This window comes from Bombus affinis, chromosome 4, assembly GCF_024516045.1.
Source record: "Bombus affinis isolate iyBomAffi1 chromosome 4, iyBomAffi1.2, whole genome shotgun sequence".
Lineage (NCBI taxonomy): Eukaryota > Metazoa > Arthropoda > Insecta > Hymenoptera > Apidae > Bombus > Bombus affinis.
Window position 1 is genome coordinate 11849462 of NC_066347.1, and position 27034 is coordinate 11876495.

Here is a 27034-nt window from a genome sequence, read left to right on the forward strand (position 1 = left end):
ACCTTTTTACTCGCAAAAGGATATTCGTTTAACACGATGATCGGTTAAAAGCTTTATTCTTCGGGACAATTTCTATTCTAAGACTAGACCGATTTCCGATATCCGTTTGCGGGGATGGTTTGTTTGCAGTATTTTTCGTGCTCATTCTTTCCATCTACAGGACAAACTACAAACACGATGGCGAGAAAAAACGGATCGAGATACGAGACGATCGCGTACGTATATCGTATGGGACGAACGAATGACACTCTTGCTCCTTACATAAGCGTATACGCACGGATGGCCCGGTTTCACAGGCTGAGTTAGCTGCGCACGATAAATTGTCCCTTCCGGTGTGTCTGGCTCGGCCCGTTCCGAAACGAGGCGGTTCCTGCGGTAATTCCCCTCAGGCGGCCGATGGTTCCGTTCTATTTCGTTCTATGCCGTTCCCATGTCCGCGAAACATCAGGTCGCTCATTATGGCCGCGCGTCGCCGCCAACAACCCGCCACCGTGAGATTCAATTACGTCCTCCGATACTCGCGGCCGACTCCTGTTCGCGCGCGTTCCGCATGTTGTGCGACGCTCCGGAATTTCGGCGTCGCGTGCTCCGAACGTTCTTTGAACGATCGCTTTCTCGCTAAGATTCCCCAAACCAGACGATTCCCAGGGAAAAAGAGGGATGGCTAGGAACGAGTGGAGGAGTTGCGAGCTCGGGGGAAAATTCGAACGGTATACAAAGGATAGGAATTCTTATGAGATCGTTTGCGACAAATCAAGCATCTGTAGAAATCTCTGCAAGAGATACCTGTTTTATATAGTTCTAGCTCCTTTAATATTCTTCTATGTATTTCTCCGAATAAAAATTCCGACGAAATAAATACCGGACTTTGCTACGATAAATCTTAGATGAATTTACTAATATATCGGATCCGTATAAACGTTATTACCAAGGTACTAAAGTTAGTATTAAAATTAATATAGATACGAATGCCTGGCGATCGAAGCTGTGAACTCACAATTGAGACCGCGACGAGAATTTGGCTCTGTCGATACCCGTTAGAGAACGAATAATGTCGAAACTATGCGACTCCATGCTGAAACACGGACTCGTCATAATGTTTAATTTACGCAAAATATTCGATGTTTTGACGCACTATTGCGAATATCGCGAAAACGGCGGATATTTATAACGTTATATTCTTCCATTTTCCCCGAAGCTATTTTCTCATACGACTCGCTTTCGTTCGTTGAAAAGTAATCATTTAATCGCCGCGAACAGGATACTCGTTTTACCGTGCGAATAGACAGTTCGTTCAAAGTAACATAAAACCAGCTATGTAACACGAATTTGGGTTGCAGACGCGTTAAATGAAAGGTCGCTCTAAATGTACCCTATACATGAAAGTAGCATGCTCGAATTTACTCCATGGGGAGGTTAGCATAAATCGTGACAAACTATCGCTTGTTAGAAAAATTAATTTGTCGCATACTTGCAGCGATTATTGGATGATGGAAACGCGCGATGGGACGCGGTGCGGCATAGCGAGAGGAAATTTCGCGTTCCACTTTTCTGCTCTCTGTTCGAATGCCATCGTATTTTCACGGAGAATTCTCCGCATCGTTCGCGTTAACAGACGGCCGTTGTTCGTAAAAATAGCGAACTGGATTCAATTACTTGGCCTGTCGTCGCATTCTCCATGCCGTAGCGCTTTGGAATTTCAAATTCGATCGAGACCTCGGTCGGTTCGATAGCGGAACGCCAACGTGTCTTTTTTCTTCGTTCTAGCATTTTCTACTTTAAATTAAAAATATGCCGCATATTTGCGAAACTATTCATTCAGCCTAATCATTTCTACAAATTTTAGCGATTATACTTATTTTTAAGAACGTAAAATATCTTTTTCGGTTTATCGACATCGAAGTACGAAGAAACTCCGGTATCGAATATATCAACTTCCGAATGGGGTTTTGCATCGAATATGATAATTTCACGTTTCCAGAAATACAACCAAAGAAACGAAGAAGAAGAGGGGGGGAGAGAAACTTTGATTTAATTGAATCTCGAACATAAAGGGCCTTCTCTCTGGATGCTCTTTCGCTTTCTGGGTGGTCTTACTCATTGGTTTCGATGAACTTGTGCGTCACAAATGTTCGTAGAAAAAATGGAATATACTTCTCGAATCGATCGTATCGTAGCATCTATAGTTCAAGGCTGGATCAGCTTATTCAAATATGGTATCATTTTATATCAAGAAACGAAATCTAAAAAGAAACGAAATGTAGAATGCTACTCTAGCTTTCTTTATCTGGTTTTTAAAGCGTGTACAGTGTACGCCCGAAGTTACTTATCTTCGTCCCTTGGACATATTGTGCCCTGAATGATATCAAGAAGCGCAAACACAAGTTTCGCGATTCATGTTTCTCGATTAGTCAACGCAGCTGGCCCATTGTACTCGCGCAGATGCGCTTCACCGTAGCCATTCACGATGAATCGTTTGCTTTACAGAATCGGCCAAAACAGAGATCGACACGATCTTCTCTCGACCATCCGCCTCTCCAATTATTAGAACTGTATAATTGAAACTACAAGCCGAAGCCAGGTCCAAAATTCGCGATGCGTGCAACTGTTCCAAGCACGTATGAGAGCCGATCGAGCTTCGTGAAGCGATTAGACTTTGCCAAATTGCATTTAGCCAGTATGCTCGGTCTATCGCTCTACCGTTAATTACTCGACGTTGTTTTCGTATTAAAGTCGTTGAAGAATTTGAAATTTAATAAAGTCGTAACTTTAAGCTTCGACTAATAGAGGAAATAACGCTTTCAAATGTTGAGAAAAGTGATTGTACAATTACAGTACCTCTTGGTTGCGAATCGATATTCCCGAGAACCTACAAATATCCGTGCTGCGACTCTATAGAGTTATTGAATACGGACGAACGTTCACGACGAAGCGTAGCTTGATGAATAAACGCGCGATGAGCGTAAAGCGCGGACAGGAAATTCTTACAGTGAAAGTTTCGCGATTACGTCGCTTTTTCCAAGGAATAAAGAAGATTGGCTGCTGCGAACGCGGCGTGCCATTTCGATCGTAAATATCGAAAGCGTCATTGTACGTGGCTACATCGTTCCTTGCCCGTAGCTATCGTTACGAAGAAAGCGGTGCTATTGTATATTAACTATTGTACTCTGCTCGACTATTTATTTCCTTTGACAACGAATATCGTGTATAGGTTGCCTTAAAATTATCAAAAACCATACGATTTACCTATCGTTCGTCTAAACACGATTATTCGAGAAAAATCTTTTCAAAACGTTTCAATTGCGGTTTTAGTTATATATATATATACATATAATACGTTTATATTTATGCGAGTTTACCAATATTTCCTCACTTTCGTGTTCGTTATATAGCGCTAGTTTAATTTTCAATAAAGTGGCTTTCGACTCGTGCTGCATCGAAATTCACAAATACGAGTACATATCTCTATACTTGTTGGATAAAATGAAATTTGCCATGTAGTTTGGCGCGAAATATCCAGAAAAAGAGGTCGACATTTTATCACGAGCAATATTTTATTCGCAGCTTCCGGCTCTGGATCGGTGATAGGAAGGGATCCACTTCCGCCGAGAGCTGTCAGCACTTCGCAACTAGCTCAAAGAACGCAAACCCAACCACCGGCGACCGTCTCTACTCTTCCACTGCCAAGGAGTAACGCCACGCACAGACAACCCTTGCCGCTTCATCAATCCACTCCTCAATCGATCAGACAATCGGAAAACGATATGACTAACTCGCAATTATTGCGAGCCGCCAGCAGCGGCGACATTGGAGCCGGATCTGCCATGTGAGTACGATGTTTCGATATTCCGATATATTCGTCGAAACGTTCGAATCGAAAGACCGGATAGAAGAAAAGCGAAGAGGAAAATTACGCAATGGGATTCAAAGACATAAACGTGCTAAAAAGAAATAGATAAATTTGATGTTAATACGATATGACGTAAACTTAGAAATAACGTAGATTACTCTTTAAAGATGAAATAGGAAGACGAGATGCGCTCTTACGTTGTCTTCGCATTGTAGAAGAATTTTTTTTTTCGCGGGAAGCATTCCGCGAACGTGAAGATTCTGGCACGAATACTACTCACGATCAACGAGGTCGAGATTCTTGGCGAAAAGCACAAAGTCGGTATGGGAATTTCCTCGGTGACACATTTTTCTCGGCTGTTTCACGCGGTGCAGTAAGAAGTATGCGCGTGCAACTAGCGCATGCTTTCGATGCGCGCAGCCAATTCTCCTCTGGCTGCGTTCGTTCTTAAAACTATTCCGACCGATTCGTCCGGCAAACATTTTTCGATGGCTCGAGAATTGACGCGTGAACCAATTTTTTATTTACCGTAATGTTTATAGGTAGAAGGAGCGTGTAATTTAATCGATACTAAGATTCGCTTCTGTCGCATTCCTGATATTTCGTCTACGTTATTATCTTTGTTGTATTATGTTCTCGTATATTCGGTTATTAATCGTTACGCAGTTACGATACGACGTTTACGACGTTAAAGCGAATCGTACGCGACGTACGAGTAGATTAATTAGAAATAAGGAAAGAGGAACTTTAATAATCAGAGAAATGTAGCGGTAATGAGAGATTACGAATAAGACAAAACGATAACTTAATATTCAATTTTCAATTTGAAAATTGCAGATTGAATAACAACGACGGAAAGGACATAAGATTAACATCTCCCAGCGGTCATGCTACTCAACGATTGATGAGTCCGGCTTTGAGGGTTGTTTCCTTGAACGACCATCGAGTTTCCAGCCCTAGCGACAGCGATATACGAGTTCATAGTCCAAGTAAGAATATGCGTTTTTACGTTAAGCGTTCGCCATTCTATTCGTTCGATTTCGAGATTTCTTTCATTCGCTCAACTTTTCCGATTCTCCGGTTACTCGATATCTTGTAATTTTCCAAGTACCTTCCATTAAATTCTTCAACCTTCGAGTACTAATCCCTCTTTAAACTATCGTATACGTTTCTACCACTGTCTCGGCACATTTCTCCAACTCGTTTAAACGCGAGTACTCGTTGAATCTGTTCTAAATCGTCTCGAACAGTTGTCACGCCCAGCGAAACTTTAGCCAACTTCATTCACGCTTTTCGATAAATTTGCCCTACCCCATTCGTTCCGCTTTACGAATATCGTTCGACGTTAAATTCAATTCATTCAAATCCTGTTGAAAGGACGCAATCGTCGTTCGATTCCAAACGGGGAATAAACCGATCTGGAACTCCGAAAGAAGCAGCAAGCGCACGATCGAATCGCGGTTTCGAAGAATTCATATCGGAAAGCGAGCAAGAAGCTTGCAAGCTCTCCGAAAAGAACGCGGTTTTGGCGATGGAGGTTTACCGTACTGTTAAGATTAATTATTCAGAGGTACGCTCGGCCGGCCGGCTAGACGCTAACTTTCTACGATGCTTACCAGCTGCGAGACATTCGTCCCGAGAATTAAAGAGACTTCCGTTATAAGCGACCCGCGAGGAACAAGCTTAACCTTTCGTCCCACTTCTCTATATTTTCTTTTATTCGCAGATATGGCGGGGAAAGAATTTTATTTGATCTTCTACGTGGAAGATCCAGAAAGGATAAAGACGGAATTAAAAATGACAAATGTACGATAGAAATTATTCGTCATGCTCTTTTGCGAAAGCGAAGATGATCACCGTGCTAGATAGAAATTTTCGGAAAATGATTTTCACGTGTGCACGTGCGTAGCACGTCGGATACGTTGTAATACCTAGCGTAATATCGTGGTTAACATCGAGGCAAATACATTATCGAACAAACATTAGCGAGAATAGCCGATGCTCGAGTCCGAACAGTGGTTAAGCGATATCGAGTCAATATTCAGCTCGTACCAAATTCTTGCCTGGGTCAATATCGCGAATATTAACCGCCGCTTTGTGCGTTTTTATCTGGCCAGCTCGGGAAACATATGAAACGATGTTTTTTCTCGTACGATTAAAGGGAAAGCCAGCCTCTCTTATCGTCGATATTCCCACGAGCACTTGTTCGACCGTATATTTTCCTTATTGGAAAATTACTAGCTACGATATAGAAGACTCGTAGATTTAAATCCAAGCGGAGTAAAAATAAGCTCGCAAACTCCTTTCATTTGCTCGTAGTCGAGAGGAAAATGGTGAGTCCGATCGGCCGAGAGGTGGACCGCGGCGGGGGCACGGCTGGTAGGCAGAATCAACGCGTATGGGAATGCAACGAGTTGCTGCACAAAAGGGTGAGTGAAAGACAGTTTGGCGCAAGCGAAACCTTCGAGTTGATTGGCATGGCGAAGCATGGAAAGAGAAAGGAATCTAACGTAACGACACGGCTTCGACTGATTAGCCGCTTTTTCACACTCTCCTTCCCTTCCTTTCCTGTTTACCGCTCTCCTCTTCCCACTGCGTAATTGCAACTCCGTTTCTTTATATTTCACGCGTACGTACACACCATTAGTGTCACGCGACAAGCAAGCAAGCACGTATACGGTTTGTTCGAGCTCTGTCCCGCGAGCGTGCAGTAGTCCGCATTATCGTCCTAGCATGCAAATTCCACTAGTTGGATTAATTAAAACGTTGCCTAGGGCGAGCCGACGATTTCGCAGCGCCTACGCCGCGCCGATACAATTGATCGCGAACGCGTTTCGGTTCTCAGGGTTATCGCACTTGGCGGGAACGCTCGAGATGATCGGCGCTCAACCAGTTGCAAATGCAATTCGTACTTGCTTAGAAATTCGATGATTTCAATTCGTTTAACATTTATCGTCTTAATAAATTCCGGTAGATTCTAGCGCGCTAATCGTAGATCGTTTAGGAACCACCACCTACACAGGTTACGCGCTAAGGCGTAAAATGTGAGAACGTAGAGCCGCGGTTTACAACGAAACGCTTGTTATCAAGCGTCACGATACGCTGCTCGTGTTAAAGTTTCACTTTACGCGTGGCCGTGGGCTGTCACGTTATCGCCTTTGGTTGGTCGACTAAATCGTTAAGACACGTGAATCGATGATCCTTGGAGGACTAGACTCTGTAGCTGATACTTCCTCGATTCGGTAGGCACGCTATTTCTTCAAGATCATGAACAGTTAGTTAATTAGATTCCTTCGATTACAGATGGGACGATAATATCTTAATTGTTTCTACGTTTCCAATTTCAAGATTTGGTAGATTTAGCAGCGCTGTTTTGTCTTTGAACCCATACTCAATAGCTCGAGAAAATTGAATGGACACTTTGTTATATTTCCTATACTTTTCTGACGTTTACACGTTCCATTCGCCTCGATGCTTAGTGATACGCAAGTACCCGAAAACCATTCTTTGCAATTAGAACGATTGGAAACTTACAAAGGTCTGGTAAAGCGTACTACCACCTAAACTCGTGGTAAACTCGCATGTTTCGAAAATCGGTTTCGAAAAAACCGATTCGAAGCTAATGCGTCCAATCGAGAGCCATAGTGACTTCGTATCGGTAAAGTTAGCGACGATACTGGTACTACGAGAAGAGATAGCTCCCACGAAAGGCAGCGGATCAAAGTTTTCTTTCGATATCTCGTGTCAGGTATTGGATCGGTGGCTGAAGAACATCCGATCGAGCAGATCCGGGGAGTGGAGAGCGCATGTTCGACGCGTAGAAAGTGTTCGGAACGAAACAGTCCAGGGGAAGCGATATCCATTATGGAAAAGGACAACCGGCGCGCCCGAAGGAACCGCTGAAAGCCATTGAAACTCGCGAACGTACGCGTACGCTTCCCTTTGGGCTAGAAATTCAACTCTACTGGTTCTACACGGTGTAAACGGGCCGGTATCCAACCACCACGAGGAGAGAACGATCGAACCGCGTCCGTTTGATGCAGAGTTTACAAGCATTTTCATTAGCGTAGCCTGCTTGTCCCAGAAATTCATTAGCATACGCGAGCGACAGCAGCAGAAACGCGAAGTTGTTTTCTCGCGTTTGGCATTCCTGTTGACTACGCGGCGTTCGCTCCTAGAAATTTCATCGGCTGCAATTAATACCTTAATACTATCGCCAATTTCCCATCGCAGATTCCGCGGTAAAGTATTACATATCTTTTCTACGCTAGAACCGTTATAGACTTCGTCAAACTGTATGTTTCCCAACTTTATGTTTCCTCGATCGATTGCCTTCGCGAGAGATTACTTTAATCGGCGCAATTCGAGCCACATCTCTGTCATACGATCGAAAGGTAATTTCATCGATTACAGTTCCCGGCTCTATCACGAGGTTTCTGCTAATCCGTAGCTACCATACATCTTTCTATCCCATACCAGAAGTTGCTTCTTTGAAATCCTGCTATAATAATAACGATTACGACAACGTTGCGAGACATAAGGCAACGCAACCCGTTTGAAGAAAGCACACCTTCGAGATCATACGAATTCCTCCTGCAAGAAGCAACCGTTCGCGTTCGTTCGATCTACGAAATGATCTTTTATCCTCGATTCCGCTTTCGTTCTATTGGAAATTTGCCGTTTTGCGAGTCTGCGATCTTCCGCTTAGCACATACGTATTACGCAAGTCGTTGTCGTTTTGTCGAGCTTTCTTTCCTGACCGACGTTAGTATTCCAAACACTCGGCATTGCCTGACCTTTTGTCGCAAATATCTTGCCTAACAAAGATATGCCTTAACTTGTTATTGTCTCGCTTTGCTTCGCAGTCTTTAACTGTTCACACATACCGAACGCCTCAATTTCGAAACTTTGAAGCGAAATATGGCAAGCGTGAATTTGAAATCCTATCGAAATTAATTACATCTATCGTTCCGTGAAATTTATGCGAAGAATCGGCCACTTCGTAGATGGAGAATTAGAAACTTCGGACGTCTACCTAGTCTTCTCGTCTTTCTTTCCAATCGAGAAAAAATAATACCGTATCTGTAACTTACTCCGCGTGAAAATGCATATTTTTTACTTTTATACGTTAGACGAGACTTCCAACATGAAGCTGTTTCGCGTGTGTCGAAGGAATTCTAGAATATTCTGTCGCGTTTGAAAATACGAATCGAAGCGTACAGAAAATCGAGTGCCAGCTCTTTCGAATCGTCTCTTTATTTGGAGGCTGCAGGACACAGACTAGCGAGAAAATAGCGACGCGAGTGTCGTTACTTCCATGCAAAGGAACAAAGTGATTGAAACGGTGGTACACTAGTCTCCGGCGAAGAGAAAAGGATGAAAAATATTCAAGGAGAGGAAGAAGAAGAAGAAGAAGAAGGAAAAGGAGAAAGAGAAGAAGAAGAAAACGGCGACGACGACGATGAAGAGGAGGAGGAAGGATGAGAGCAGACCAAAAGGAACGAGAAGGAAAGAGGATTAAGAAAACCGAGGGCCAGGGTCGATCCTGCATACGGTCAGCGGTGGTCAGCAAGGGCACCGTGCCAGGGGACTGCGGACGGACTTTAAGCTGCCTCCACAATCGAGGCAACTTGAATACAGTGTTGGGACAAGCATTATATCGTTGGTTACATATATCGCAGAGTTTCCTTGTTTCGATCCTCCTCTTTAGCGATACGATGGAGAGGACTCGAGAGGTTCAAGCTTAATCAAGTTCGCTATTTTGAAGATTCCAGGCTTTCTTTGCTTTCGATTCGCTATTAACGCGATTTCGAGAATATTTGGCATGAATCTGGAATAGCGAGCGTATTAATGTTTGCTTTACTTTTGAAATTCCGTTCAGTACTATTTCGTTAAAAGGCTAGGTAAATTCTTGCAACTTTATACAGAGGATAAGGGAAATATACAGAAAGAGAATACAAAGATATAAACAATTTCGATAAACGCGATTATCAACGTTGTATTTAAACAGTTTTATCCATAAGGATAAAAGAAAGCGGGGATCGCGTTTCTTAAAATGGAAGTTTCCGCGAGTTTCCCGGCAAAAGTAGCCGTTACATCGAAATAAGATCGTTCCGAAAGCGAGGACACTAGAAAACGGCGATATCAGCCAAAGAAGATTCTCTGAACCGTTAAAAGCTCGCACAACTCTGGAAACTTAAAAGTCTCGGGTCTCTAGAAGGTCTTAATCTCGATGGCTCCGAAGGTTTGAAAGTCGAGGAATTTTCGAGTTTCTTAGGGGAAATCGAAAATCTCGGTTGCCTTTGAAACGGTTTGCAGTACACCGCGTGTGTGTAATCGCGGAAAGAAGTTTTAAAAGGATTTTTGCGCATCCAGGGATTTGAAGATAGTTGGGAAAAATACGAATACTCTGCGCGAGTAACAACGGTGGCTGAAATAATTGGAGTAGGTATCAGCATATATACGTTAAGTTTGATAGGACGTACAGTCTTTTAAAAAATTTTGCGAACGCGAATTTGAACATCCACTATCTTTAAATTTCTAAGTACAGATACCATCAGAACGGATACAGTAGTTTATTTTGTCCGTGTATCTAGGCTTGGCTCGCGAAACCTTAACGACTTTGGAACACACCTCTATCGTTATAATAGCTATCCGCATCTTTAAATCGAACAAACGAATTCGGAGAATATCTCGCAACAAGATTTCTATCGGTTCCATCGAATTACTTGTAACCATACTCTGATGCTTCTATTATTGTATTTCGGTAGAACTATTTTGAGAGGTTCGGTAACGCTATCTTGCAATTATTTCGAGCGATACAACGTTCGATCATTTCCCTTGCATCATCCGGCAACGAGATAAACGAAACGATTCGAAAACAACAACAACAAAGTGGAAAAAATTGCGCAGAAACGGTCGGCAGGATCACGCAAAGAGCCGGCATTTAAGCGGAACATTATAATCAGATCTCGGTTATAAAGGCTGCCTTAACCGAGGGACATGGGCTCGCGTGGTCGAGGCGAAGCCAGCCAGATCTCAGGCAAAACATACAAAACGATAGCTCGACAAGCCGAGCAAGGAACCACGGTGCATGCCGGGTACTGTAGGAGTCGGTGAACAGGCGAGTCGATCAGACCGGGCATGACGCCAGTCTTCCAAAGTCTTCCTTCTACCTTCGCCACGCTCTCGCTACTCTCCATTGTGCTGGTTTCGTGTGTTCGCAATGTACGCCCGTCGATACGAAGTTTCCCCGACAACGTAGTTACTTTCCGCGTTCCTAAGCTTCGTTCCACCACGGTTTCCATAGGAAAGAGACAGGATTTTGCGATGGAACCTGCGACCAGGACCTCTTGAAACGGGGACGAGAATCGTTCGTAGAATCGGCGAAACGCGGTCCTCCACTGGTTCTACGCAGATCGATTTAAATGGAGATGAGACAGGTCAAAGGTTGAGGATCTACGTCTGCCGAGGCAGTTTGCGTAAGTGATGTAAGCTTTGTCGTGGTGTGATTCGCATTAGATGATTTGGAACAGGGTCGCAGCGATTTCGACGACCCGAAATTTTGGCTTTCCGCTACATTTTCTTTGCAATTTGATCGAATAGATCAATGTCGAACGTTTTTAAGTGATTCGTTATAGTTTTTTGTAGGGATATCGTTGTTCTTGCGATTTCGCGCACGAGAGACATCGCTTTCGTGCAAAGATAGAGGTTGGATATCGTTGTGGACTATTTAAGCCTGTGATACCGATACTGTAAGAAGCGTCGGCAATCGATAGACCGTTACTCGTTAATTATGGAAACTGTAATAACGTAATCGATTATTTATCATTTGTATCTGTAGTTCGTAAATATTGGTGCGACAAATTTACATATACAGCCATCGCGTTTTAGTTGGTAGACATCGATAGATTCGTAGAATAAATTCGTAGATTTTAGTAAGACGCGTGGATTTTTTAAGCTGAGGTTCTCCGATGTCGTTCTTCGTTTCAATATCAACCGAGTACCGTTTAGTTTATGATTTATGCTGTCAAACAATTTTTGTATAATTTTATTTCTTGCACGCAGCATTCGATCGACAAAACGGCCTTGTTCAACGTCTGATATTTTATACGTTTTTTTTTATTCTTTTTCATTCTTTCCATGCCAATCATACCAAAACGCTTCTTAACCACGCATCGTAAACGTAAAGGCCAAACGATTCTTTCGATTTGGCGTTTATACGTTTCGATTTTACACGGTGAAATAATTCGGTGTCAAATTCAGCGGAAAACCATCGTGCCACGCGCAAATACACGCGAACACGATGGTATTCGGTAAAACGTTGTTCGAATGCACTAATAACCACGTTTGTTTCGAATAATCCGTTATAACACGCGTACACGTCTTTTGCCTTCGATTTTCATCTGAAAATCCTACTTTCGATCATCTCGCCAATTTACAGAGGTGTGTAAATTCTTATTAGGCTTGATTTACCGTTTCTGCGATTTTCTTCATTTTCAGCACTTGTATGTTATTTACTACTTCGCGATCCGCGTGTTCACGACGCGAAAAACGCACGAGTATCGTTTATCAAATTCATATATCGATTAATTATTTTCAACGTAGACATTTCCTATTTCGTTGTAAAGCTAAACGATATTCTTGGTACTCGAACGTTTTCTCGTTATAGGTTATTTCTGTACTCGTCGGTTGAAATTGTAAGAGAAGCGGCATTAAACGAAATAAGCTTTCCAATAAAAACTCGCTAAGCCTAATAACCTGCTCGCCTCTGTACAAACAAACTTTCAAGTTTCCATCACCTTGTCACAACATACGCGACAAGTTAGTCGGCATAGATTTCCATCGGATCACCGTAAACTGCAGATTGCACGTAGAGCATAGCGTTTTCAGAGCTCGATCGATCTTCTTGGTCGAGACGGGCCGCCGAGGGAACGGCGGTAACGACGCTAGATTCAAGGTTTTCGCGTTCACACCGAATTGTTCGCCAACGAACCAAGTTCGCCGCGAGGGGAGGCCGGAGGCCGGTGTTTGCGTACGCGCGATCGCTAACGAAAGATTGCATGACTCGACAGAGCAACGTCAGCTCCCAGCGAGCAGAGGGCGGCCGCAAGCTGCCGCAAGCCGCAACCCAGGGACTGGTTCGCGTGTCCGCCGGCGAACTCCTCGGCAGGACCCACGAGGAGTTGGTGCTCCTGCTGATCCAGCTACGCCGGCAGAACGCCACCATCTACAAAGCGATGGAGAATTGTCACATGGAGATCGAGGCACAGGTCCGAAGACATTTTCAGAAACAGAATCGTTGGCCCAACGGTAGCAGCTGCGACTGGGAACAACGGAGCCTGCGTCAACCGATGGCGTCGTGGCTGGTGTCATTTTTCTCTCTCCGACGTCGCGATAGGCTTCCTTCCGTAGCGAAGAACCGCTTTCGAGAAAAATTGTTCTCGCAGAAGGAGATTTTAGTCGTTACGCGATAAAATCAGAATTCGGTAATATAATAAGAAGAATAAACCGACGGAAGAAACTCCTGCGATTTGAACAACATTCTCGCAAACGATTCTCGTTATTATTTCAAACAATTTTTCATGCATCATACTCGTCAAGTTTCGATTTTACCAAGGATTTTTACAAGAATTTAAAAGCATTCGGGAGAAACTTCCCGAAAAGTTTTTGGAGATTGTCGACGATTCAAACGGAGACGGATGTTTTCACGAGGACCAATCCGATAGATGGTCGCGATCGAGAATCCTGTTGTACGCGCGAAAAATACCGCGGAGCACGGCGAAGAACCGGTTTCAAGGACACGTTTCGAGAGAACGTCATTAGGATTGGAACTTTCTTCGAGAAAAAAATTCCGACGAGGCTTTGTTCTCTGATGTGGCGTGTGTCTCGTCTTTTAGCGTGCCTTCTCAACGCGGATAGTCGATGTCTGAAATTTTGCCTTCTCGCGCGTTCTCCCGTGTTCTCGTCTACTTGCGTGTACTTTGATAAATGGTCCCTTTCCGTATAGATCGCGTTTTCGGACGCAGAAAGACCGCCAATCTTTCCTCTCCGACGTTCGCCGTTCACCTCGCATCGAGAACGTTGTCGGTGTATTGGTTGCCCGCCAGAAACCGTATTACGTTTCCGCGCTGACCCTGACGAACGACTCGACCGTTTCCTTTTTCGCGATTCGCACGCCCTTGGGGCGTATTAAAAGTTTGAACGCGCTCAAACTCTCGTGTCATTCCGTTTTTTTCGCTGTTGCCTCTTTGTTGGCGATGCTACGCGCTGGGAATGTTAGGTAAATTTGAAGAGACGCGCAGTGAAGCTGAAACGTGTTTCCGATCTCCACGTCGCGTCGTGCTAGTTTACGTTCAAGTTTAGCATACGCTGTAGCATAGTCCGTGTTTCGTGGGTTTAGTATGGCGCACTCGGTGAAAGTAAATTTATCCATGTGTTGCGCACAGTGTGCGAACATACGTTTCGCAGGTTCTGTTTTAAACGTCTCCTTTGATCGTCTACAGATTACGCCAGCTTGTGTATCGTTCTGTAAAAATATCGATATTCTCTGTCGTCTTTTCTCTCGTGACTTTTCGGTTTTGATTTCGCAATCCCTTGCACTTTTTTAACGCGTTTACGTTCCTTCTTTGATTTTCAAACCTTTCTTCTCGGACCACAAGAAAACAGGATCAAAGTTTTTCGTAAAATAATCAAAACATGCGAACGTTTCTTCAAGTAAAATACTAATTACACGAGTGAATGCAAACGGAGTGTCGGCCTTTCTCGCATTGTTGATCAAATATCGCGGCTGCGTCAGCAAAACAGAATGCGCTGTCCGCAAGACACGAGCGTGCACCATTAGGCGAAAAGATCCATAGACACCGTGAAGCGTGGAAATTTGCCGGGTGTCACATTTAAAGTGGCATTCTTCTGTGACCCGCAGGCTAGATTGGCAGAGCTCGATACTCCGCGACGATTGGAGAACCTTCAGAAACTCGAGGAACTAAAGAAGCATCTGATGGATCTCGAAAAGCAGGTAAAACTCGCTTTCCACTTTTTCCCCCGATATCTCTATTGGCCGAGCGAAAACTCGTGAATTTTAATCATCGGTAACGAGCCGATCCGACTAAGATTCGACTATTCGAAAGACGAAAGTTTCGCGATAAATTAACAAAACGAAATTCATTCTCCGCCCGATTCTCTGGTGCTCGATTATTCCGTTCGAGTCGTCGAGGGCCGAGTTTTTCGAGCGTAACCCGAGCTAATTGAGAAACTTGGAAGCAAGGCGATCGAAGCTCGTAAATTCAACGGATCTGGTATATTTTGTCACAAAGTACGAGAAGGGCAAGCCGCTAGTGAACCTCGTGGACAACATGGTGAAGTTGGGCTCCCTCTACAATCGCAACACTGCCAATGGGACCAACATCTTCTCGGGTTCTCGACACGACCTAACACACGACGGTTCTAGGGATCATCGTCTGGAATTCAATCAGAAGGTGCAGGAGCAACGTTTGCTCGCCGAGGAACGTAGAGATTGGGACCGATTAAGTCCCGATCACGGACAATTACAGGTATCGATTTCCCTCGATTGTTTAAATGACACGGTACGCGTATAACGGTCGTTTAATTTAGTTAGCCAAAGTATCGGTGAAACGAGAATCTGTTCACGCGAAATACTTAATTTAATAACTGAGACACGGAAAGTAACGTTCTAAACTTGAAGATATAAGTTCAGTTCAAGAAAATATAAGAGTCAACGCCTCGTGTCTATCGCAACCCTAGCTTACGCTCGGTGAAGAAGAACGCAATCACCCGACGACGAGATCCCGCATTTCCTTCGCCCAACTCGCATTGCTAACCGTGTTTCCTGCCTCGTAACAAATAGCACGAAAGAAACGGCGTCTCGGTGTTGTGGGAAAATTTGCTCTCTGGAGAAAATAGCTGAAACGTCGAAAGGAACGGTCGAGTTTAGCCGGGAGAAGAGAGCAATGGAAGATCGACAGAAACAGGAGATTTCGTTAGAAGTATATCAAGAATTATTTGCCCCTTTGTACCCGCACGGCGTAATAAATACTTGCTTTCCAAGCATTCCGTAACGGACGCGCGCGTGCATTTTGCTCAAATTGCGTTACGAGAGAAAACGTCGCGATAAATACGAATTACACGCCGCAAACTCCCATAACGGTGCATAATACCAACGTGAAAATCAGAGAGGTAAAGTAGGAGACGACGTGGGTTGAAAAAACACGCGGGAAAATTACGAACCCGACATCGAATACAGTTAACGTTTGTTGCACGCACTTGGCTGCGTGTGACGAGACGTTACATTAAAAATCGCGATTATACGTAGGTACGCGGGCGCGCGTTTTTCTCGTGTCGTTCCTTTTCGACGATCCGCGATTACGACACGGTGGCCATAGCTCGTTATAGCGGAATCGTAATTCCGGTTGAAACGCGACTCCTTGGTCGCTCGACTGGAAAGCAAAACTTCAAGGTTAACTCACCACGTCGCTTCTGTGTCGTAGGCCAAGGTGCAGCAGCTCTACAAACTGGATCGCCTGCTTCAGGAGGAATCCGGAACGCTTCACAGTCTTCAGCAAGACAAGGCGAGTAACGCGATCTCCGATCTGCTACCGTGAAAACGCGCCCGACCTTCTCCACCTTCCTTTCTTCCATTCGTTTTCAAACTTTTCTTTCACAGATCGTTCTTTCGCGTTTTCGAGTCGACGTGGACGGAACGTATCCGACGAGCGTCGTGTATATCAGACGCGATATACCGTTCGAATCGAAGCCATAGCGCGCATCGTGTGACGGTGAACATACAGCGTACAGTGAACGCGTGTTGCGTTCAATAGTGGAATCGCGGGAAGAGATTACGCGACGCAGAATCGTAAAAAAATTGTAAATTATCCGGCATGTCTAGATCCGAGAAAGATTTGATCGTAGAGTGAGAAAGGAGCGCTACGTAAAAATGTTGGTATACAAATATTTAGATACATCAGTCAACGGCGATATCCGCAAGATAAAAAAGTCATTTCTTCCGGGAAACGAAGAAATTGAAAATTTATATTTTGGAAGATTGACCAATTTTACGAAATATTTCGTAAAATCGAATTCCATCGATGAATTATTTTTATCCTGCTATCTGGTGGCTTTCCAGCGGTTATTATCTTCGAGTCGGTCGGGCCAAATCAGTTTTCCAGCGTATTGAACCTTCTCGATTTCGATTACAGGAGATTCTGGAAAAAGCTCTAGGTGGTCTCCGACATAAACTGCAGGGCAGCAGGAGCAATTTGGTGGAAGCAGAGAGATACAGGAAGCAGCAGCTCCTTCTGGAAAAAGAACTGAGCAGAGTGAGAGTGTTGCTGGCACACAACTCCAAGGTAGGAACTTTAAAGCGTTCTGTAGGGTCTTGGAATCGCGGTTTGTCCTCGATCAGCGAAGATCAGGTTAGAAGGAGGGAAAATTAACGGAGAAAAAGTTTAACGTAAAATAGACGCCGCCGACCTGATTCGTCCGTTCGGGAAACAAAAAAGGTTGCTACCGGGCACAATTTTTAAGTTTCAACGACAGACGCTACTTGATCGCGAATAGTTTCGGCAGATTCCCACGTACGGTGAAACTTTAATCGGTTTTATGCGAATTTCCGTTCGACGACAGAGGTAGCGAATTCAATCGGGAAGTTTTCTTTCGCCGGAATAAATTCCGGCGATCTATTCTTCGGAGAACGGGAAGTTGCTGGTGGTCTCCGCCCCGCGAAAAGTAATCACGGTTTCTCCGTTTCGCATTCTCGAAGAAAGTGCGACGAATTGGACGCTGATCTTTTACTATGTAGAAGTAGAGGAATAGCGAGCACGCATCGCGCGCTTCCTTCTCCAAGGAACTGATTTGCTTGATTTAATCGTCGATTCGTTGTTTCCAGGTAAAACCGGTATTCTTCCAGGTAAATCGATCAAAACACAGAAATAGATAAATTTCCGTTTCGTTGACCGTTCTGTTCGCATTTTCGTTATCGACGAAACTTTTAGCTTCTTAACTCTGTTCTTGTAAAGGCAACGAATAATCTTCCCGTATCTTTGCCTTTCAGAAACTCGAGGAAACGGTCGCGGAAAATGCGAGATTGGAACAAGACCTGGTGGTGCTGCGACAGAAGCTGCAAGCATCGAGGAGGTATGCAGGAAATATGACTAGAGACACTTCGGCCACGACTGGCCCTCTCGAAGCAGAGTTGAGAAGAGTTCAACAATTGGTCGGAGATCTACAGAGACAACGAAAGGAATTGAGCATTCAAGTTAGACAGTTAACGGAGAAGTCTCACAGTCTGGTGCAACAGATTCGACCGCAACCTACTTCTGGTAAGTCAAATCGTTGTTCTTGCAAAGTACGAAGATCCTTTGAAACGTTGAATTTAGAAAAACGTTGAAAGCGTGACATAGCCTATGTTTGAAAATAATAAGAACCAAAGTATATCGCGAAACGGAGTAAATGGAATTTCGTTCTTACGTTACTAACGCAGCTCCTCAAGTGCACCAACCAAAGAAGCGAACGCAAAACTCTTGGTTGGAGACCGATCTTGATTCTGGGATAACTTTGGACCACGGTTTGGATTCGCCATCGAGCCCTGCGCTGTCCTCGTCGCCTCGTGGCAAGCAGAACGGTGGACCGTATCCGCATTTCGGTTCACCGACACAGATCAAAGACTCGTCCTCCACGAATCGTCAGCAGTCGAACCTACAATCGTACCCTCAGTCGCCGCAGAATCATATTTCCTCGCTTTCCCCTCAGTTACGAGAACAGATTCAACAACATCAGTTGAAGCAACAGCTTCTAAAGGATCAAATGCAGGGAAAAGGAAGCCTGATGCAAGCGAACGTTTCTCCGTTATACATCAACACGGAGTCTAGAATTCACGGTAAGCACAAAATATATAATCTTAACCTAACGGAATTATCTTTTGGCAAAAGTTTCTCTCATCGTCCATCAATCTTATAATACATTCGACTGATTCAGAGAACAACAGACAAGATGAAAATTTGACTAATGGTACGATTCCTCCACCGGAGTACGTTCCACCGCCTCCGCCGCCACCCTTGGCCGAAGAAACGTTACTAAACGATAATTACAGACAAAACGAGGACAACAAGTTCGCCGGTAAGCGAAGCAATAACGCAAAACTAACAGACCTTAACACAACAGGGATCGGTGTTTCACGATAATAACGTTTTCAAGGCTTAATCCACAACCGTGAGAAACAAGAGATTAAGACCGTGCGAATCGTGAAGCGGGAATCGGAAAGACGGCAAAGAGATCGAGGAGACAGAACTGGAAACATTGGAATTCCATTAACGAACGGGCTTCAAGCGCCTGGAGGTGCCAAGAGATTGTGCGACGATGATTTAGAAGGTTCTCAGAAGTTCGAGGTAATTTCTTCGAGTTTTCCGCGATTCTATTTACTGCGTTCGACTGATATAATTTATATTCGCCGTAGTAAAATATTTCTATATCTTATCACGGTATAAGTAACGATTAAAGAAAGACTTTCTGTCGGTTTATTTCGAGACTGAGTAGCGGGCAACTTTGACGAACGATCGACGATGTCGCAGCTTTGATTTTATTTTACTCTATTTTCGATCGATTTATTTTTAGAAGGCTCAATTGGGAAAGGTGGTAGAAGAGTCGCCGATGATTCACGCTCAAAGCACAGTCCAGCTGACGGATTTGGACGACGTGCAGTTCCAAAGAAGCATGTCCTTACCGAGAGGTTTCGGCGGACAGCGGCAACAGCAGCCCGAGATTCATCAGGTTCCGGTAGTGCCTCCTCCCAGAAGCGACAGCATGCACGCTTTGAGAACCATGCTAGCTAGACGAAATAAAGTCAGAGTAAGTTAACGACGCGTTACCGACATCTTCCTATTCGCGTTTTACGATACGGATATGTCAATTAACCGACGAACTAATAAGATTTATTCCTCGTTACCTTTCCCCGATAAATCTTTCGTCGTGCTAATAATAATATATTTTTTTGTTTTCGTACGATGTAATCTATGTATACTAAACTTCTTTTTTTGCATGCCATTTGCAATGTTTCGATGTGTTTGACATACAAAATCCAAAATGCGAATCACCAAATTTTACTTGTTTCGTCGTAATATTTGTATATTCTAATTTTGGGATAGAGACGAAAGTCTAATAAAATTTGCTACAAGATTTACGATCTTTCGTATTCAGCGCATCGGCGCACCTAACACCGGAACACAGTATCACCGGAGTACCAGCATCAACTACGCATCGGATACATATAATTTCATACATTTTCTTCATTTTCTCTGTTTTCGTTGGTTTCGCCTTTCACCCCTCCGTGATGCCTTATTTTGTTCGGCCCTCGCTTCGTCACCCTTCGTTATTCTGCTTGCCGATCGACGCAGTTCGAAACTCAAGACGGAAGCTCGGACAGTACTCTGTCGCCGTATACGGAGAGCCTCGCTTCGAGTTCGCACGTACCTATGAGCTCGCCGAATTACTCGACCAGTCCGTCCTATAGCCCCAGCCAGCAGAATTATCCGATTAAACCGAACCATCATCAGCCGCCGTACTACCCACCGTACAGACACTACGAGAATCCATCGAGAAACGAGAGCATCCCGGAGCCGGTGAGTCCGGAGTTGTTGTCACCGACGAACCTCGAAGGCCAGGACAGAATGTTCGGTTCGTCGTTGAACGTGAACGCGTCGAACTCGCCACAATTGTCGCCCATTTTCAAGAGCGAAGCGGCGAAACAGATCATCAAGGAGATGACGGAAAAAAAGATCGAGGGGCCGAGGCGCAGACAAATTCCCCGCGAGAAAAGACGACACTATACCGTGTCCAGTAGCAAACCCATTCTCGATCTAGAAGACACCTTTTCGAAGATGGTATCGTTTCTTTTTGTATTTTATGTTTTCATATTTCTCCTGGTTGCCTTCCTCTTTCACGTACATTCGTTTAATTTCCTTTTTCTTTTCCTTTGTCGATTCCGTGTTTGTCATACCTTCGTTTTGTCATTTCTTTGGCGTCGTTTTTTCGTGTTGCGTGTGTCGTTGAAGTAAAGCGCGCGGTCGATATAGAAGCGTTTTTGATGTTCCCTAGGGAATGGGAAGAGCCAGAGATGATCTTGATATGGAACGAGCGCTCAGGCCGAGGATCAACGCACCGGATGTCGTAAGATCGACTTTGAGTCACAAAGAGCTGAAGTATAACGAGAGTACCATCGATCAGCTGCTAGGAACGCCCAACAAGATCGTAATCCCTGAAAGATATATCCCAGAACAGGTGACAAATTTCCGACGTAAATACAGTTTGTACGCTATTGTATCGATGCTTTGGTATAACGTTGAAACAATCGCGTTCCAGACGCCAGAATTAACTGCGGAGGAACAAGAGCAACGATTGAAGAAAGCCGAAGCGATAAGAAAGATGCTGTCGGAAACAACCGTGACTGCGCCAGATGGAAGCGGTATGCATCCGGGCAACTTCGTTTTAACGATAAATTAGTTTTCAAGTTACTAAAAGATCGCAAATATTAAATAGTCACGCAAATCGTTATCTCGTTATCTCTTTCAGACGATAATATCAATATCGAACAATCGGACAGCTTGAAGAGAAAGGTAGTGGAAGAGAAACGGCAAAGAGAGCACATTTTGCAACTGAATCAAATTTTGGCCAAGCAAGTCATGGAAAAGAGCAAGATGGTGGCGGGTACGTTGCAGTTTGTTATAAATAAATAGTTTATTGGTTTGATTTACTCTGCTTGTATCTAATATATAGCGACTAGTGGTGTGACAGCATGACCAATGTTTAGGTAGACTTTCGTGCCTTCTGCTATTTCCTAGTGCGGAAGGCTTACGCTTATTCGATTCGTTCGTTGTATATTATATAACGGAACCGGACGAATATCGTCACCTATCGATCGAAATGAATTGCTTATTTTTAGCGACAATTAGCGATATTAGTTAGACTCGGGATATTTGATTGTTCAAGAATTTGACAGTTCCGTACATAAGATGTTGGAATTGTTTTTCATTGGCATGCGCCGTCATGAATATTTTTATTTCGACTATATAATTAATTTCCTCGTTGAAAGTCTTATCGATGTGAGATATACGTACATCGTTGTGTCATATGTAGTGAGCGTTGTTTGGATTGTTTGTGCTGTGTATAGGTAACCAGGCACACTGACTGACATGCTTCCTCCATCTTCCCATATAGGACACGCACATCATATTATCGTTTCTCAGGTTTGTTTATATTTTTCTTTCATCTTCTTCTTCATTTTTTTTCTACATTACTATCCTTCATACATCCTTTCCTCGATTAATTTCCATTTTCCTCGGTAATCTTATTTGATATGGAACGTTCGTTGGAAAAGTAAATTAATCGTTCGAAAATCTTGAAGAAATTTCTATATATAAATACAAATACGTAAACCTCGAGTTTAAAAAATCCTTCTGCGAGTTTTTCACATTGATTTGACATTAACTTCTCCGCTTTAACAGTGAAAGCACTGGCCACTCTTCCTTTGAAGACCGAATCGAGCTTAGAAGACGAGGATCTCTCGCCCGTAACACCATTACCGCTCTATCAACAAAGAGAGAATTATTACTCGTAAGGTGATCAAGGTCGCTATTGTCCCTCGGACATAGCTGTCAAATACAGGTCCTTTTAGCACAAAAGAGAAAACTCTACTGCCAGCCCGGAACAACAGAGAAACAAACATCTTTCCTCGTGTAACGTTTTATCAAATTTCATAACAGATGACTGACTCGTCTGATACTTGCTATTACGATTATATAAAAAGTAAAGAAAACGATGTTTTTTTTTTTTATTTGCGTGAATATTGTACATAATCATGGATTAAATAAACTGATAATAAATAGCTGTTCTCTGGATCGTCGATAAGGACTAACAGTATAATGGGTGTCGAACAGAATTAGGTGAATGATATTTATAGAAGAAAATAGTAAATATTCGAATGATTATTTCAATTCTTTATCTAATTTTTTATTACATGTTCTTTTTTTAACGGACTTTTGTTTGATTTTGTTTGTAATAAGTATCGTTTGATTTAATCGACTAACGAAAAATAATTTCTATTTGCTATTTTCTACTTGAGGCGTTTTATCGTTTAACCGTGACATCGAGACAGGATGGTTTCAAATTTCGATGAGCCTAAGACTTTAATCGTCGTCCATCCTTGGATTACCGATTCTGCATTAAGAATACATACTTCTGTTCCACGGTTTCGCGAGATATTTGTATTCGAAGGATGCTTCTATTCGTATTTATAAATTTTTTAACGATAAATCTACGAAACATATAAAATTCCGTCGTCGTAAAATTAAAGACTAATTACGAAGCCTATATTCTATAATCGTAAATGTTGCTCCAACGTAAAAGGTTCTAGTAATAAAAAAATGTTCCGATGCCATCTTGCTTGACGCCATTCTGGCTCGATGTTTACTCTTCTACCCGAAGAGAATGCTTCCACGAGTTTCTATCACTAGCAATAATAATAAATTAAGAAACGATCGCACAATGCGACTCATTTAACGAATGACTGTAATCGAATTCCTTTAATTCGTGCGAATGCCATTAGTTAGAGAAAGAGAATCGAGTATAGGGATAAAATAAATACCCACACTCAGAGGTATAGTTAATCAAAGAGTTTGGCTAATTATAAACAGCTGGAAGAATCAAGTACACTTTATATCTCGCCTTTATTTCTCGTGCTATCTTGCGAAAAATTTATATATTGCAATTTTGTCGAACTATAAATTCCTCCAAGTATTACCATTCTTACGTAATTTCTTATTCTTCTTTTATCAAATCTATCCTTTTACAAGTTTTTCGTTAACACAGATGAAAATGAAATAAGCTTTATACACGTATATGGGTCGAATTCAGTGAAATTTGTCCGTTACGCAAACTCGTCCTTTCGCAAATACTTCTTCAAGTTTACATTTACGTTACAGCAACGTTAATCGACAACAAGTAATTTATTGTATCTGTACATATTGCAACGAGTTCGGGAATCATCGGTTTAAGTCATCCGCGAATTTGCGAATAAGAGAAACGAGCATATTAGCGATAAGGTAAAAAGAATAAGATAAAATTTAAGATTGAATTTACGGTAGATGCTACGAGCGGCGCAACATAGTTAAACATTAATAAAGATCGCTATAAGTAACGATCGCATTGAACTGACTGAGACTAGAGTGGATTTATAGTGTGAAACACCGATCGAGAGTATATGAAATTTGAAATAAGTTCTTCGAACATCTCTCTGTGTGCTTTACGCTTTGTTTTTAACGTGCGAGATATGATCGAGTCATTGCGGTGAAACGTTTATTGTCAACGTTATCGTCACGTAACAATGTACAGCAGTTGTATAAGTAGATGAATTAACGCTCGTTTCAATCAAAAATAATGTAAGACGTTACAAATTAAACAACATATTTCTTAGTACAGAGTGATCTGTAAATAACTGATTGATTTTCATTGTCGATAACTTTTAAATAAAATAAAAACAACAAGTCTTTTAATACAAGTCATTGATACAATTTATTAATAACTGGAAATTCTGTACAGAACATGATTCTATTATCCAGACGTTGTACAAAGAAACAATCGGAATGTTCATTTTCCGTCAGGCTTAAGAAAGTCTTAAAGCAAAAACTTTGAAGCAATCATGAAAGATTAATTTAATAATCTTTAGTAATCTAGTAAAAAATGAAATAAAATATCTAATGACTCGTTTTAATAGACCATTGATTCCTTTAATCGTACCATTCTAAACGTGTATTATATGTCGCGTTTTTTACAAATAAGAGAACGATACTTGATGCAACATTGTGATTATTTTCTGCAAGTTCGATCGGTATTTTCATTCGTAGATCTGCTCCAACTTCGACGCGATCAAACGCATGGATTTATACGACGCGCGAATCACTCGAACACTCGCCATTCTATTCGATACTTTTCTTACCAACTTCTTCATACGGATGCATACGTTTGACCGACGTTGAATCGTCTGTAATTTAAGGAACATGTAACATATACATCTGTACGTTTTAGAGGCGTCCTGTAACGTCGTTCTTCGTTCTACGCGAATCGTTTACGCCGCTTTTGACGTTTCCAAGCAGCGTGTATTATATTTTTCTGAGGTCGATTCTCGCGTTTGTCACCCGAGATTGTCCAACGTATTGTCCAACAATATGAGAAAAAAGGACGACCTCGAAAGTGCGACTAGATAAGTTCCATAAAAGTGTCTAGCATCGTATCCATTCAATGGACATCGATTGTCAACGTGTATTTCGATAGAAATTTAATCGAAACTTAATTCTTTGAAGCGGGAATTGGATTCGTTAATATTATTTTAATTAAAGACTAAACGGGGTTTTCGGGTTTATCGATCTCTCTTTTTATTTAGATCGTTTAGATTAGATATTATCGAACAGCGAACGACATAAATAACAAAGTCTTTGGAACGCGGCAGAAAATGCCGAGCAACGCTTCAAAGGACTAAGAAGTAAGGCAGCGTTGGGACGCGAAGCGTCGCAAAAGCGTGCTAGTGTTTCTAAGCTATCTTGTACGGTTGCAATCTGTTTAAATGCTTAGACAATTGGGAACGACGAGAGCGTTCGAGCGAAATCGAAGAGTGCCAAATTACACTCGCAAAAGCAGATCGATCGCGAAACGCGGCAACTGCTCGTCAATTAAACGAGGAAGAATAAAAGAAGCTGAAACCAGCGAGACTAACGCGCAGCACAAACGATTAAATCTAAGGATCTCCCCTCGACGACTGTCAACCCCGAGAAAGGTATCTCGCTAATCACGCTAATTAATGGTAGAAACGCGTTACTATTATCGAGAACTCTTCGGTCCACAGGCATCGACATTAGGAATAGTTTTTTACGATACGATGATCCGTGTACGATGTAGAATATACGGCGAAACCAACGATCGAATCGCGATCGCTCCTTCGGGAAGCGAATAGGTCGAGAAAAAGAGCTTAGCTCGTAAAGAGTAGCCGTTTCAGGCAATCGGTACCATCGTGCCCTTTTTAAGAACGTTCCTCTGTGGATGGAGTACAATTCCAGCGCGAATCATCGCGGACGTTGAAGGCAAAAGTTCGGGGAAAAAAGGACGATACGTTCGTTCGTCGCTGCAAACTCCTCGTTCGACATCCGATTGGTCCATGGTAGCTGAGAAATCAGCGACGGGCTGGTTTCTGCGGTTGCCACTGCGCCAGGCGGATTGTCAGAGCGATGTAAACACCGAAACGCTATTGTAAAAGAAAACTACTGTGGAAACAGGAACTGTTATTGTTACACGAATAAAATAAAATCCATATTACATGAGCTGAGATTCTTCTTCTACCTTCTACGTACAATTCGCTCGAAACCTTGACTCAAACGTTCGTTGCATCTTTCAGATACTTTTGAAATATTCTAAAACTACGAGTACTTGCGTCCTTTTAACAACGATATCTTACGACGTTCCAGGCACGAGTTTATTTTGAAGAAAAGATTTAGTTTGTTTTCGATTGCATTCAACTTTGCCGTCGGCTTGTTTTCTTAAGATAATGAGACGAAATTAATAAAATTGCTACGCGTTAATATATCGCGGACATGTAAAACACGTTTAGATACAAAACGCTATAACTTTCGATTGGTTAACGATGCGCGTTTGATCGATAAGAAGCTAACGAATTAATATGCAATTATGAATTTCAATTTTGAAACAAGTATCTCTCGATGAATTATTGTGTAATTACGATATGGTATAGGCAGCGGAAAACTTGAACATGAAACAAGGCAATGAGATGAAAAACAAGATGGAAGTACAGGTAATCCTAGTGTCTGACCGACTGTCTCCCTCTCGGAAAATACTCTCAATTTTATACGTGCGATACAATGAAAATTCGAATATACCGAGAATTTTGAGAAAGAGCGTGTAAAAGATACGATCAATCTGTATTGCGACTTGCGACTTGCAAGTTAACAAGGTATATGTAAATGAAGAAGAATGAAAGCAAAGAGTGTGAGAGAAGGACAGGACGGAAACAAAGGGATCGATGATGAATCGGAGAAGGCAAAGAGTCGGTTGATCCGAGAAGCGAGACATCAGCTGTGACGAATCGTGATCGTCGCGCGATTGTCCCCCTCG

General features: G+C 42.7%; 1 protein-coding gene across 17 annotated transcripts in view; it reads left to right on the plus strand.

Moving 5' to 3' along the window:
- LOC126915047 (uncharacterized) overlaps positions 1-27034 on the plus strand; it is a 191738-nt gene that overhangs the window by 158261 nt on the left and 6443 nt on the right. For 10 of the 17 annotated variants that reach the window (XM_050719348.1, XM_050719340.1, XM_050719349.1 and 7 more), the window contains 17 exons: positions 3565-3826; positions 4688-4839; positions 6170-6279; positions 12925-13122; positions 14775-14867; positions 15166-15402; positions 16357-16437; positions 17065-17235; positions 17919-18186; positions 18348-18743; positions 18842-18982; positions 19061-19251; positions 19478-19711; positions 20257-20742; positions 20957-21139; positions 21221-21323; positions 21431-21565. In XM_050719348.1, coding sequence (XP_050575305.1) covers positions 3565-3826; positions 4688-4839; positions 6170-6279; positions 12925-13122; positions 14775-14867; positions 15166-15402; positions 16357-16437; positions 17065-17235; positions 17919-18186; positions 18348-18743; positions 18842-18982; positions 19061-19251; positions 19478-19711; positions 20257-20742; positions 20957-21139; positions 21221-21323; positions 21431-21565 — 3441 coding nt within the window. Of the gene's footprint in view, positions 1-3564; positions 3827-4687; positions 4840-6169; positions 6280-12924; positions 13123-14774; positions 14868-15165; positions 15403-16356; positions 16438-17064; positions 17236-17753; positions 17775-17918; positions 18187-18347; positions 18744-18841; positions 18983-19060; positions 19252-19477; positions 19712-20256; positions 20743-20956; positions 21140-21220; positions 21324-21430; positions 21566-22028; positions 22105-22362; positions 26227-27034 lie in introns of those variants that run through there. The other 7 variants (XR_007710003.1, XM_050719355.1, XM_050719341.1 and 4 more) reach the window with 7 other exon arrangements.